This window comes from Astyanax mexicanus, chromosome 6 (assembly GCF_023375975.1).
Source record: "Astyanax mexicanus isolate ESR-SI-001 chromosome 6, AstMex3_surface, whole genome shotgun sequence".
NCBI lineage: Eukaryota > Metazoa > Chordata > Actinopteri > Characiformes > Acestrorhamphidae > Astyanax > Astyanax mexicanus.
In genome coordinates, this window is record NC_064413.1 from 1,393,038 (window position 1) to 1,407,758 (window position 14,721).

At 33.5% G+C, this 14,721-nt stretch overlaps 3 protein-coding genes across 5 annotated transcripts in view; 1 reads left to right on the plus strand and 2 right to left on the minus strand.

Annotated features, from left to right (window-relative positions):
• LOC103032492 (epidermal growth factor receptor) overlaps positions 1–2,869 on the plus strand; it is a 40,115-nt gene extending 37,246 nt beyond the window's left edge. For both annotated transcript variants that reach the window (XM_022666906.2, XM_022666907.2), the window contains one exon: positions 65–2,869. In XM_022666906.2, coding sequence (XP_022522627.2) covers positions 65–354 — 290 coding nt within the window. In that variant the 3' untranslated portion in view covers positions 355–2,869. The remainder of the gene's footprint in view (positions 1–64) is intronic.
• The window catches only part of LOC103032795 (uncharacterized), a 249,132-nt gene that overhangs the window by 219,918 nt on the left and 14,493 nt on the right, over positions 1–14,721 (minus strand). The gene's annotated exons all lie outside the window — the stretch shown is intronic.
• On the minus strand, positions 1,937–14,489 carry rmc1 (regulator of MON1-CCZ1). 2 transcript variants are annotated; one of them, XM_022666934.2, is made up of 21 exons: positions 14,309–14,489; positions 12,958–13,034; positions 12,482–12,566; positions 11,895–11,951; positions 11,709–11,795; positions 11,339–11,479; positions 10,884–10,987; positions 10,082–10,171; positions 9,295–9,400; positions 8,970–9,078; positions 8,361–8,393; positions 7,492–7,545; positions 7,234–7,362; positions 6,886–6,992; positions 6,196–6,315; positions 6,036–6,113; positions 5,079–5,183; positions 4,601–4,669; positions 4,276–4,501; positions 3,362–3,458; positions 1,937–3,265 (listed from the first exon to the last, which is right to left on the minus strand). In XM_022666934.2, exons 1-20 carry the CDS (start codon positions 14,405–14,407, stop codon positions 3,379–3,381), a joined length of 1,956 nt encoding a protein of 651 aa, XP_022522655.2. In that variant the 5' UTR covers positions 14,408–14,489; the 3' UTR covers positions 1,937–3,265; positions 3,362–3,378. The 2 variants fall into 2 exon arrangements, with proteins under 2 accessions (XP_022522655.2, XP_007255945.3); XM_007255883.4 differs by having other exon boundaries at positions 1,937–3,458.

The following is a 14,721-nucleotide window of genomic DNA, read 5'->3' on the forward strand; positions in this document are numbered from 1 at the left end:
AGAATATATAAATATGCTTATTTTTGCCCAAATATTAAAATAGTGTGTTTTCATTGTTTAACAGAGTACATGAATCAGGAGATGCGTTTACAGAGCGACACGGAAAATCACAACTATGAGAACACCCTGCCCAGGGGACAGTACTCTGGAACGTTGGGCAGGAGACCGGAGAGACCGGAGCTCCTGAACGGTTCCTCCAGTACCGGCGCAGTGGTGCGAGGAGCCAGTCTGGATAATCCTGAGTATCAGGAGGACTTCTTCCCCAGCCAGGCCTCGGACAGTCTGTTCCACCCCGCAGCGCAGAACCTGGGCTATGTGGGTCTCACTCCAGCTGTTCTGCCTCCGGGGCTTTAGAGACTGTTGATGTGGGAGCGCTGTATGAACTCAAAACAGTGCAGGACCTGCATGAAGTCTGTTTCAGCACACCTCCCTAAACCGCCTACACCTTTATTATAACTGCACTACATTATTTTAAAACATTTATGAGCGGCTGACCTGCGGGTAATACAGATGTACGCCCTGGATGCCCACTTAACCTAGATACCTAAAATCTAAAATATTTTTATTATGAAATATTATGACACATTATGAAAATACTGTGCCTTTTGGGACTTTTTTAACTTAGTATCATATTTATTAAACCTGTGCAGCTAAATCACTTTGGATTTTCACTTGCAGTTTAGCAGATTTTTAAAATAAAATAAGTATAGAGCTCTGAAAAAAAATGAAGGTCGCACTTCAGTTTCTGAATCAGTTTCTCTGATTTTGCTATTTGTAGGTTTATATTTGAATAAAATGAACATTATTGTTTTATTATATAAACTACAGACAACATTTCTCCTAAATTCCTTTAAAAAATAATGTCATTTAACACATTTATTTACAGAAAATGAGAAATGCTCAAAAAAAAAAAAAAAAAAAAAGATGCAGAGCTTTCAGACCTCAAATAATGCAAAGAAAACAAAAAGTTCATATTCATAAAGTTTTAAGAGTTCAGAAATAATCAATATTTGGTGGAATAACCCTGGTTTTGGTTTTTAATCACAGTTTTTTTTCATGCATCTTGGCATCATGTTCTTCTCCTCCACCAGTCTTACACACTGCTTTTGGATAACTTGTAGCAACTGTCATATTTTCCGTCCCTTGAAACAGTGAAACAGTGTGAAGATTGTGACGTCACCCTTGGTGAGAAGGGTTACTTTTTATCCCAGGAAAACAGGGAATTCTTGGATATTTTTGAGAAAATATATTCTTTATTACTATTAAAAACCCTTTTCACAACTTTAAAAAAACACACCTACCTCAAAGAAAACTGTACAAAAGTGAATTTATTTGAAGCAAATATTTTTAATATGTTAAATCAGAGTAAATCTAGAATAATGTTTTGTTATACAGGGCTTGTATTAAATTTAAACAACTACACCGAGGACACAAAAGGCACAGTATATTCACTATTGACCCACATCAGCCTAATGGACCCGGGCTGCATTTTTAATATAAAAAGGCCCGTCTCTGATTTTCCACTCTCCCGCATTAAAAACAGAGTCAGCAGATCTGACCTGTTTTACCAGAACAAGTATAGTTCAAGTCTGCACTTATTATACCTGACTTTCTCTCAGTTTTTAAAAGTATTAATACGGTTCACTGTTAAAATTTAATCAGTCTCAGATGTAGGCCAGTCAGTAAACACACACACACACACACTAAGAAATACAAAATCAGATCACTTAATATTTAATGTTTGCAATGAATTAAAAATTCATGAACTTTTTGTTTTTCTAAAACAGCAAACTGAAAAAATAAAAAATACGCAGACGTTGTTGTTAGTGCATGTTTGTGTTTTGTGACTTCATAAATGTGCAGAAAGATAAATTGATAAAAAATATGTATTTCTTCTAATGTTATAGATAGTTAGGCCTGTCACAGTAATTATATATATATATATATATATATATATATATATCGATGTAATGTACAATAGACAAATAGGTATAAATCTAAATCAGTCCAAAACATCAGACTTTTTACGTTATCTGATTAACACATTTACATGAACTTGGGTAATGAGATAATGTGAAAACCCATTAAATTAAAATGAAATCAAAATAATTGGATTTAAACTTTGCAAACTCACAGCATAAGCTGAGAGAATAAGACGTAATGGAAACTATAGGAGTGGGCGATATGGCCCTTTTAAATAATATCACGATATTTCATGGTTTAATTTACGTGATAACAATACTCTTGGCGATATGACAAAACACTAAAATAAAAAATAAAAAAATCAAAAAAATACAAGAATTAAATTAAAATTGCTATTTAAAGAGCCACTCAACTCTAAAGCATATTTATTTTTCATTAATAGCTGAAATGTGTTCCTATAAAGTAATAAAAGTGCTCCACCCCTAAACCCATACATCACTTTTTATTTTTATTTATTTTAGAATCTTTTAAATGTAAGCTGAAATTGGATTCAGCTAAAATCAGATGATTTAGTGCCCCTTTAAAAGGGTTTACATGTCATTAATATACCATCATTATTTCGGTGACATAAAATTATTTTAGAGACAATAATATATATATTGTTCAAAAAAATATATAGTAAATATAGTTCTTGTGACAGGCCGTCTATAACTGTTGTGTTATAGAATATATGTGTCATGTAGGGACTAATCCTGTGATTGCACCGATTTATGTGAATTATGTAATGTGATTGTATGCATTCAAAACTGCATTAAACAAACACTGTGAATACATTTTCTTTCATACACTAAAAAATATATATTGTAAGTTATTTGTCAAGATATTTACATGTTACGTAGCATTTTGTTTCTTTACATGTACAGCTTTATTAAACAAACTGCCACTGCTTGTTGTTTTGCTTTATTTTATTTTATTTTAATTCATTTTTCTTTCATTTGTTGTGTGGTTTAGGAAACAATCAATACATGGTAGCCTTTATTAACTAAATGTCATATAATATATTGTATACATTTATTATTTACAGCAGTGTTAGTTTTTTTCACATTTAAAGAGAGCATTTCTAGATCACAAGGTCACAAATGATCATCTCCTTTTTAAGAATAAACCTAATTAACCTAAAATAACTCAAATAACTGATAGATATATTCAGTAACGTACGTTCTCAATATTATTACCAGTGACTCTATTTACAGTACAAGGCATTATGGAGATTATATATAGATATAAAATACATAATTATTAACAGTGATACAGAAGATGGTACAGGAGGTCCACCAGAGGGCTGTTAGTATTGGGAGGAATAAAGTTAAAGTTATTAAAATTTGCTCAGTTGATCATTTTGGTGTAAAAACTGCAGCACAATCAGATCAAACCTCACCAGCAAATCTCACACCTTCACACGGCTGCAGATTTCATCAGGGTTTGTTCCCCAAACACTTCTTTAAAGTAAGAATTGTGCTCTTCACAGTGTTCACCTGCAGAAAAACAGAGAGAGGAAAGGTGTTAAGCGAAGAATAGCAATTAATCAATCAATTAATCAATCAATTAACCTGTATTTCCACTCGGTAATACATTAAATTAAAAGGGCCGGAAAAATAAGTTTACATTCTAACAACAAGCAAACAAAGATTTAATTAAGAAGAAATTAAATAATTCAGAATAAAAAAGAAATGTAGACAGTCTAAAATGTAATTCAATAAAATAAAGAGATAAATAGTTAGAATAATAAAATATAAACACAATAAAAGAAACAGAGGACAAAAAAAACACCAAAATGATAAAAAAAAAAAAAGTGATGGTAGGTAAATGATAGAAGTTAAATAAAGTTTAAAAAATTATTTAAAAAAATAAAAGGGCGATGAAATGAAAAGGTAAAAATCCAAAAGTAAAACATCAGTAATGAACTAAATAAAAAGGCTCAAAGTTAAAACATACAAACAGATAAATAAAAAGAAAAGAAAAGAAATAAAAAGGTAAAAGAAAAACTGACACTCAAAATATGCAGATCATTAATCAATAAATACAATCAATAATACCGCCTCCCTGCTGACAATGTCCAACCATCTGTGCCTCATGGCTATCAGAAGCACACTGCTGCTGCTGCAGCTTAGCCAATCAGATCGCTCTCCCTCCTGTCCCGCCCCTAAACCCATACATGATCCAGTGCCCCTCTAAAACTACCCCTTACGTTTTTTTTTAAGCATTTTTCAAATCTGAGCTGAGAGTGAAGTCAGCTAAAATCAGGGGGTTTAGTGCCCCTTTAAGAATAATAATCAGTTTAGCTCCACCCACCTGGGTTAAAAGCAGGATTTCCTCGTAATCTCAGGTTTCTCTGCTCAAAGAAGCGAAAGATGGTGTAGAACAGCATCGTGTCCTCCGTCTGTCGAGCAGCGTCCAGGAATTTACGCGCCGATACGTTATCATGTCCTCCGACGCTGCGGACGAACCGGAGAGCTCCGAGCACCTGCTGCTTCGAGAGGAGCACCTCCACGATCTCATCATTCGCTGTGGAGAGTCTCTGATATACACACACACACACACAGTTAATTCACTCATATAGATAACAAATATAGAAGAACTAAAGCAGACTTACAACAAGCTCACATTAGAGTTTTACCTTCAGCATGTCGAGAGAGAGCTGGTGAGCAGGAGGATACGTGCTCTCCAGTGACAGCAGCAGACACGCCTGAGGAAAAAACAATACAGTTAAAATTTACAGAATAAAATAAACTACAGGGTTCAAACACTTTTTAACCAATAAATTTCCATGATTTTTTCATGATTTTCCATGCCCTCAAGGCAAATTTCCATAACCATATGATTTTTAAAACATCAATGCAGACATGGACAATAAAACCAAAACTAAATTAAAAATAATTATAGTAGGCCTAAAATCATTCTGATAATGTTGAGACACAGTATTTAATTATACAATATGTGGACTATACACCAAATTGTCTGAGTTTTGCAAATAACAATTTTATCAAGTATTTAAGTTTATCAATCTTTTTGTTTTTTTTTAATATGGTAAAAGTGAACAAAAAAAACTTAATATAACTCAATTTACAGCTTCTCATTTCTGGAGCTGAACTCACCAGTGGTTTGGAGTCACTCAGCACATGATACTGAAGGAACTGATGGAGCATGTAGAACAGATTGTGCTGGACCAGAGTTTTAATAACCAGCTCATACAAGTAGTGCTGCCAAAATAGAGAATAAATAAAAAACATGATCTTACAATTCAGTTATTTCGAAGAAGCAAAGTTACACTGGCTTTCTTATTACCTTACAACCACAAAACGTAAGTAATGGACCAACACAAAGTAGCACATAATTGTGTTTAAAGTGGAAAGAAAGCTTGTGGCTTTAAACGTCAATCTGCACTTCTTATTTCTTTCTTTTAACAATAGTTTTCTTCTTCCCACTCTTGCATAAAGTCAGATTTGTGGAGTACACGACTTATAGTTGTTCTGTGGATCTCTGCAGCTCCTCCAGAGTGACCATGGGTATCTTGGCTGCTTCTCTGAGCAGAACAGCTGTATTTATACTGAGACTAAATTACACACAGCTGGATTATTCTATGAACTCATTAAGTTACGACTTCTATATGTTTAGGGCTCTCTGAGTAAATGCTTCTTTTTATTTTTATTTGATTATAATTGTAAGGTGGAATGAAAAAAGTACATTGTTTTTACAATTTTAATCAAATACAAATCTGAAAAGTGTTCCATGCAACAGTGCTACTTTTGGTTGGTCCATCACTTAAAATCTCAACAAAATACACTTAAGTTTGTGTTTGTAAGGTTGACAAAATGTAAAAAAGTTGTTAAATTGTATAATAGAAGGATAGTGGCAGCTAGAAAAGGGGTGGTGGCTAACTAAATATTTATCAGAGAAGGCATGTTCTAACCTTTAACCTCCTAGTTTTGGGGGTATTGCTAGTTATTGAGAGGTTTGGGGAAATGTGTCTTTCAAATTGAGTAGAAAAAGGATAAATTAGAAATAGAGAAGCAGTTAAGAGCATTATAACACTGATATGGACATTACTGTACCTGAACTGTGATCTGGAACTGGTTGAGGGAGCGAATATATTCCATGACGACAGCAATAATGAACTTGTGGGACACGTCCTGTTCAACAGAAAAGACCTGATAAGCAATAGAATGATTTTTACAAACTAAAAATAAATAAAGAGTCAGGACAAACCATCACCTTCTTCTCAGTGAATGCAGAGAGGACATGGGTGTACATGTCTGATTGGTCGATGACGGCCTGTGTTCGAACTGGTCTCTTGTAGGAGCTGCTGAAGCGACTGGGACCAGACTCTAAAGCCTGATAGAGACAGAAACAAATTTTAAAAATGTTAAAAACAAAACTAAACAGTCTGTTTAGTATAAACATCACAATAAAATTACACTTAAAGGTGTCTTTAGATTTAGACAAGAAGTCTAAATCTGTAGCTGTGCGTCAGTTAATTTATATATGCTTTAACGTCCAAAATGCTGGTTCCCACTATGATGGTGGTGGTGATAAATTACCCAGCTATGGTAAGCAACTTTACTGAAGATCAGTGATTACACGTTCACCAGCTCGCCTATTTTCATGGCTATAGCACACTGTTTGCACGCTGTTGTGTTCTATACCTGGCAAACCTGAGTGTGGAAATGAGACTGAAGGAATGGCCGATAAAACTCACACTGATTTCCGTGATGTTCTGCACAGTTCAAATAAGAAAATACTGGCTACAGCTGCCCATGCTTAATATCTGATGATGCATCCTGATCATGTTATGATTTACTACAGAAAATATAATCCTTAATTGTGCTTTAAGAAAGACTAACATTTAAATAAACAGTCTTATTAAAGAAAAGGACTGTAAATGTAAGAGGGGATCAGTAGTACCACAGTGTATGCTTGCTCCGCCTCCAGATATTCCTTATACACCTGGTTTAGCTTATCGAACACAGTGGCGATCACAGGTAAGTTTCCTTTCTCTCCACCGTCAAGCACTAAAAAAAACAAAACAAAAAAAAAACAGAGAACATATTTAATTAGATATCATATTAATAAAATGTAATGGCAACAATTGCACAAAACGTGTATTTTATATACATTTTTATCGTATTTCTTCATCATTTTATCTTGTGTAAAATCAATTTTAATAAAAACAAAAGTACTTATTTTATAGAATCGCTCTAAAATAACATGTTCAACAAAAGACACAGATAAATACAATATTAAGAGTCATACTTTGTGAGCAGACGGACAGGATGACCATTTTGCAGTCACGTCTGCGCAATAAAAAGTCCATTAATTTTCCTTTATCCTGAAGGAGGTTAACTGTTGGCTGGAGCTTCACCTGAAGATACCAAAGATACCCTGAAAAAAAACATAAAGAGAAATACAAAAGAAAAAGACTAAACAAACAATATTCTTCTGTTATATCCCAAAAGAAAAAAATCTAATTATTAAAATATGTAGACAGTATAAATAAAAAAAGTCCTCTACCCTCGCTCGCACTAATGATGATATCCGGCTGAAAGACACTCCATGATGATGAGTCTAAACGTTAAGGAAGATCTTCAAAAAGACATTTATAAATCTTGCATATCCTATTTATTAGGGGTGTATCACAAACAAATAAAATAAAATATAAAGTAAACAAACCTTAGTCTCAATTCATACATTTTAATACAGATAATAACAGGCTAAATGCTATAAGACTAACCACTAAAAGCTGCTAATAGGCTAACTACTATAAGACTTAGCACTAAAAGCTGCTAACAGGCTAAATGCTATAAGACTAACCACTAAAATCTGCTAACAGGCTAAATGCTATAAGACTAACCACTAAAATCTGCTAACAGGCTAAATGCTATAAGACTAACCACTAAAAGCTGCTAACAGGCTAAATGCTATAAGTTGCTAACAGGCTTAACACTAGAAGCCTAATCACTAGAAGCTGCTAATAGGCTAAATGCTATAAGACTAACCACTAAAAGCTGCTAATAGGCTAACTACTTTAAGACTTAGCACTAAAAGCTGCTAACAGGCTAACTGCTATAAGTTGCTAACAGGCTAATCGCTAGAAGCCTAACCACTAGAAGCTGCTATAAGATTAACCTCTAAAAGCCACAAAAACATATTTTAAAGAAATATGCAAATAAATGATTAATACTTAAAAATTCATGCAATCACACAATGGTCAAATATGTATAAAAATGTTATGTTATTCAAAAATGTTATGTTTTAACAGAATGCATTTTAAATCTTTTTTAGACAGTAATACCACATCAAATTAGGTTTTTGTTACTTTACAACAACACTACATACAATAATAAAAATACAGAATATAAAAATATAATTTTAAAGGATACAGAGTTCACATGGCACTGAAGCTGCTGTAGGCCCTACGAGACCAGAGAAAACGGAACAAGAAAATTAAAACAATTACGATCATTAAAAGTAAAATGAACTAACTGACAATTAAACTAAGACAAAAAATAAAAAACAAATAACAAACATTATTTAAAAAATAAGTTATTTAGAAATGCAATGTAAAACTACAAAGAGGCTAAATGCTACAAGACTAACCACTAAAAGCTGCTAACAGGCTAAATGCTATAATGCTTTAAATTAGTAAAATAGTAAAATGTCTATAAAAATTAATAATAAAAAAATAATAATAAAATCAAAGAATATGATAAAACATATAGAGAAAGACAGTCTGTAATGTATGATGGTGCCAATGCATTTAATGTGTTAAAAACTAGTAGCAGTATTTATAAATTGTATTATTACTGATAAAATGACCATTAATCAGATATCTGAAAACATAAAGATGCTCAATTTATCAGAACTATCTAACTAGCACTAATAATTACAGATATAGATATAGATAATACAATATACACATTTAAATCATATAATTAAATGCACATTCCGTAACATTTTTAAAAAGACAAATGCTCAAAAGCTGTGTTCACCTGTGAGAGGGATCTTGTAGGGGTGGATGGATCGAGCAGGAAGCACAGGCTGGTGAACGTTCACAGCACAGTCCGGCTCCCGTAGTTTAATATCAAAGATAATGGAGGTCTAAGGATTCAAGTATAGACAATATTTTCATAAATTATTAAAGAATTATATTTTCAGTAGTAACTCATAACGTGGCATAGCTTAGCGCAGAGTGTAAAAAAAACTAAATATTAGGCAATATTCATAAATTAAACATGATTTAATTGGCATTTAAATGGCACTGAATTTATATAGATATTTTTTTTGGAAATATTGCAGCTAAATGATTAAACACACCTGTGAGCTCTGATGGTGCACCACCACCAGATTATCCACCACATTCAGAGCAAACTTGCCGGTGGTGTTTAGTTTCAGGATGTGAGTCTTTTTACAGGCCCCCTCTCTGTGGAACAAAGACACAGATTTTTCAGTTATTAGTGACAAAACTAAGCATTTTGGAGCAAAGGCTTCATTTCTCATGGTGCAGATCTACCTCTCCATATTACACTGTAAAACAGGGTTGTTTGTTCAACCTAAAATAATTATTTGATGTGGTAACAAGGCTTTCTTGGTCACATGACATCGCAGGGTTCAGTAGCTCCTCCATTTCCACTCACTGTTGTGTTTTAACGTGGATCTCCGTGGAAACGCCCAAGCGCCCAAAGTGTAATTACGTTGCGCGGCAGTGGACAAATATCTATTTTATTAAAGGCGAGGAGATGAAACTCAGAGATGTGCGTCCGGACGGGACTAAAATTACCGGAGGAGCACGGAGTTCAGAGAAAAACAGTAGATAATTCAGCCTGTAATTTTCTCAGAGGACGTCTGAGAAAAACACAAACATGATCGTTCTGGACGGGAATAAAATCACAGAGGATACAAAAAAAAACAATAAAAGAGAAAATGACCCCCATCCAGATAGAGCTATAGATAAAGGGCTTTTCTAAAGATTTAATCAAAACAAAATATAAATGAAAACAAAACAGTTAACGTTCAATGTATGTTTTAACTCAAATTAAAATTCAAAATAAAAGTCAGTGGTTTAATTCTGTAGGTGTCTACTACAGAAAGTTCCAGCTCATACCTGGGTAAATGATACAGAACTACTTCTGCTCCGGAGCTGTTGGTGCTTCTGGACTGATGTTTGAGGTACATCACATAGAGCTGACCATAACTGATAGAAAAAAGAGCAAAAGAAAAAAAGGGAGGGTTCATACACTTATTAACCAATTTAATTCCATGACTTTTTTCAATGGCTTTTCCAAGCTATCGCTTGGACTAGTAGGCCTATATCTTACTTAACATGTATTTAAAAAAAATATATATATATATGTATATTTCCTTAAGCTATGCTGATAATCTTTACAAATAAAATGTGTGTCAAATCCTGATAGCTCTTTTGTGTATAACTGAATTAACTCTGATACACTGCTAATTGATTGTGATTCATATTTTCATCAAAAAACATGATATAGAATTTTTTGTTTAAACTTTAAATCAATTTTTAAAACCTGCTTCCCAAAGAAGGAGAAAGCGATGGCCATTACAGCCTAAAAAAATTTAGAGCCACTCTAAAATAGTAGTAAATAAAAAGTAAGGCAAGCTAGAGCCAGTTATTTTCTCTTTCCTATGAATTTTAATATTTATTTTTAAATGTACACAATGGAAAATGTGGAGAAATTCAGCAATAAAATTATATAAATTCTGGCTTTTTCTTCATTTTTTGTGTTGCTCCAATACACAGAAAGGAAATGAACACGTATATAACATAAAGTGTGTTATATACTTGTTATATAATGTGTAAAACATGGGTCAATCATTTCCTGGGAGACACAAAAATACATACTACTAAACCATTCACACACCTTTACAGTCATCATACTTACATGGTGGATACAGCAATATCTCTTTCAGAAAGGCTGATCTTGGCTGGTTTGGGGACCATTGGAAGCTCTATTTCAAACTTCGGCATTTTCGACATGGTTCCATTCTACAGAAAAACACACCAACAGTTCATAAAACAGAGTCTCTGGAGTAAAAGTAAAATTTATTTAAAATTTTGAACAAAATCTGTAAAAAACTGTAGTTTTAAACTCTTCTGTCACCACTACGCGACAGTATAGTGGCCTCATAAAAGGACACCAGGCCCTTGTACAGCTAAACGTAGTGTTGTGGTCTAGATTAGAACACCTAAAATGTGTTGTCCACATATGTGGACGCCAGGTCCTAGGAGGTTACGTAAAAGTGTAAAAGTACTGGTTTAAAGTATAAAAGTAAAAGTAATGTAAGGGGAAAAAATGAAGCCATTAAGAACAAAAGCTTAGGCTAGAAAGAAATTTACTTTGAAAGCGAAGGGCTGAAGAACGTTGCCTTGTACAGTGGTGGAAAGCAGAAGCACTGCTGTCTCTGGGCAGTAGATATACCAGTTCACATTAATGCTCTGACTCTTCAGCATCTTCAGACTCCGTTTATCAGGCAGCACCTGAACATAGGAAACAAAATCTTTACATTAGAGAAAAGGGTGATTTGTAAAAAAAAAAAAAAAAAAAAAAAAAACGTTTTAATAAGAGAAACAGCTGATCATGGAGATTAAATACCCTATAAATCTTCAGAAGATGTTCAAAAGTTAAAATTTGGGCACTTTAATTATCAATGAAAATAGTAAACTGTGTCCAAGATTAAATACGACTGAATGTGTGGCAGTACTGTACCTGGTAATACTCGATTCCTTGGTCGGTGACGAAAACAATTTCATTCCAGTTGGTCCAACAGAATCCCAGAACATTAGCATTCTTAGTCTGTTAAAATAAACAAATGAATTAGCAAAAGCATTTTGTTGTTTGGTTCCATCAAAACAAAAATCCTTATATTTATAACTCTCCTGCCTCTGGACATACCTTACATTCATGGGAGAATTCCAAATGAGGGAAATCAGGGATGAAATTAGTAAAATCCTAAAGAAAAAAACAAGAATATATCTTTAAGAGCTTTCTATATATTTGTGCATCTCAAAAAATGAGAATATCATTGAAAAGTTACTTTATTTCAGTAATTCAGTTGATAATGTGAAACTCTATATATATATATATATACTATATATTATATATATATATATGTATTACACACAGAGTGATCTATTTTAAGCTTTTATTTCTTTTATTGTTGATGATTATGAAGCTTACAGACAATGAAAACCCAAAAATTAGTGTCTCAGAAAATTTAAATATTATACAGTATAAGTCCAACTGGTACTTTTAGCAGTGTGGGCAGTGTGCCAAGTCCTGCTGGAAAATGAAATCCGCTTAAAGTAGATCACTCTGTTTGTAATACATTTATATAATATATGAGTTTCACATTTTTACATTTTTAACTAAATTACTAAAATTAATTAACTTTCCAATGATATTCTTATTCTAATTGAGATGCACTAGTATTTACCATAGTTGTTATATGTGGGATAAAAACAGTGATTTTAAATGTTTACCACTGATTTTGGAGTCCGCTGAACAGCTAGGATTTTGTTCCCCAGTGAAAACTTGATGCACTTCACCTCACCTTTATCATCCATTCTGTACACAAATCAAAACCATATTGTTATTTTAACACAAATAAAAAAAACATGCTGTAAAGTAATTAGTACTGATTTTCAATCTCACTCTTCTGTTTTTGAGTGGATAAAAAGTAGGCTTTTTCTTACATCCCAGTAGAATTGTGAAAATTAGAAATAAAAATAGTTTTTTAAGCTATTTAGTTTACTGTTAGTGCTTTTAAAAATTAATTCTATTTCGTATTGATTTTTCTTATTTCAGACGAAAAACAAACACAAAAACACATAATATATATATATTTATTAAACATGCTGTAAATTTCTATAAAATCATTCTAGTTTAGTTTATAACCAATGAACAATTAGCTCAACATTACACACAATATTACATACTGTCACATTTCTATTCCTACCTGAAAGCAATCGGGCTTTTGTCCTCTGGTCCCTTAACGACTACTCCAGTGGCACCACCAGAGCGCACAGCAAACACCTACAGTTATAAAAGAACATTTATACTTTAGATGTATAGAAATAATAAAGAAGCAAACGTATTATCCAGTAGCCACAACCAATGCCACTGAATAATTTCCTGCACAGTTAAAAACATTTGTAAATCTATATCAATATTTTTCCTAATTTGGGGGCTCCGAGTGGTCCAGCAGTCTAAAGCACTGCCTCTGTGAAAAAAATTGACGGTTCAAATCCTGTTTATGCACCTTGCCTTCAACTGCCGCAGCCCTGAGAGAGCATAATTGCACAATTAGTCTTGCTCTCCTAGGGGGATGTGGATCAGCACAAGGCTGCGTCTGTGAGCTGATGTATCAAAACCATGTCGCTGCACTTTCCTCCAAGTGTAAGCGCTGTGATGCTACTCGGCACTAGTGGCACTAGTGATAAGGGGAATCATAATGTGTGGGTTGGGTAATTGGTCGTGTAAAATTGGGGAGAAAATGGGAAAAAAATTAAAAATAAAATGATAAAAAATATATACCTATATTTTTCCTAGTCTGATAACATGTAAGAGGAAATAGACTGGAATTAAATTAGAAAGTCTGGTCATTAATCATATTTACAAACAGAATACATGGTATAGTTACAAGCATTATGCAAAATACCGAGCTCGGTCATTTTCAGAAGTCCCAATTGACAAAAAGTGGATCAGTGGATAAGATCCAATCTGGAACATTAAGCTAAACAACACTGATCATTTTTCTTCTGCAGTAATTAGAATAAAAAAAATGTGAACTGATTTAACAATCTCTGTTTCTGATAGTGACAGTGAACTGAAGTTAACCGGGGTGTTCTGTCGAGTTTTGTTACCCATCGATACGTGCTTCTTTAGACACTGCGCAGGCGCCGACAAACCTTTAATAATGTGTTTTCATATTTTTCATGATAATTCCTTTTTTTTATTGAGAGCATTAAACAATTTATTTGCATGTGAAAAAAACTCTGCAAATAGCAGTTAAACATAATAAATAAAAAATTTAACTATAAAAAACGGTAGCTAAATCACGTAAATTACCTTATATTTTAACAGATAAACCTGATACAGTGATTTATCCTATCCACATTTCCTACCTAAGCTTATGCTGAGCGTATTTTATTATAAGGTTTATAATATGGTGCTTTTTTGGTATTTTTAACTTTTTAAAAAATAAATACTACTATGGTAGCACGGTTTGGTAGGGTAGCACACCTCGGCAGAACACCGGCTCTGCGGATTGGCTGACAGCAGCAGATCAGTATAAATAAGCTACATACCTGTTTATTGGCCTCGTCGAAGAAAACATTATTAACGCTGGACGCGTTCTCAAACTGCACCGGGTTCTCACTCAGCTCTAAATAATACTCCTGATCCATCGCGCGCTGTGTTTATTACTCTACAGCCTGTACTACACACTGCAGGGTGTTTTCCTGCACAGGTCATGTGACCCTTCATCACGTCGACGCAGCGATGAGTCGTCAAAAGTGGGACGCAAACCGACCTGTCAAAATAAAAGTCCTATGCTGCGGCGTAAAACAAATATTGATTATTTCTGAACTCTTAAAACTTTATGAATATGAACTTGTTGTTTTCTTTGCATTATTTGAGGTCTGAAAGCTCTGCATCTTTTTTTTTTGTTATTTCAGCCATTTCTCATTTTCTGTAAATAAATGCTCTAAATGACAATATT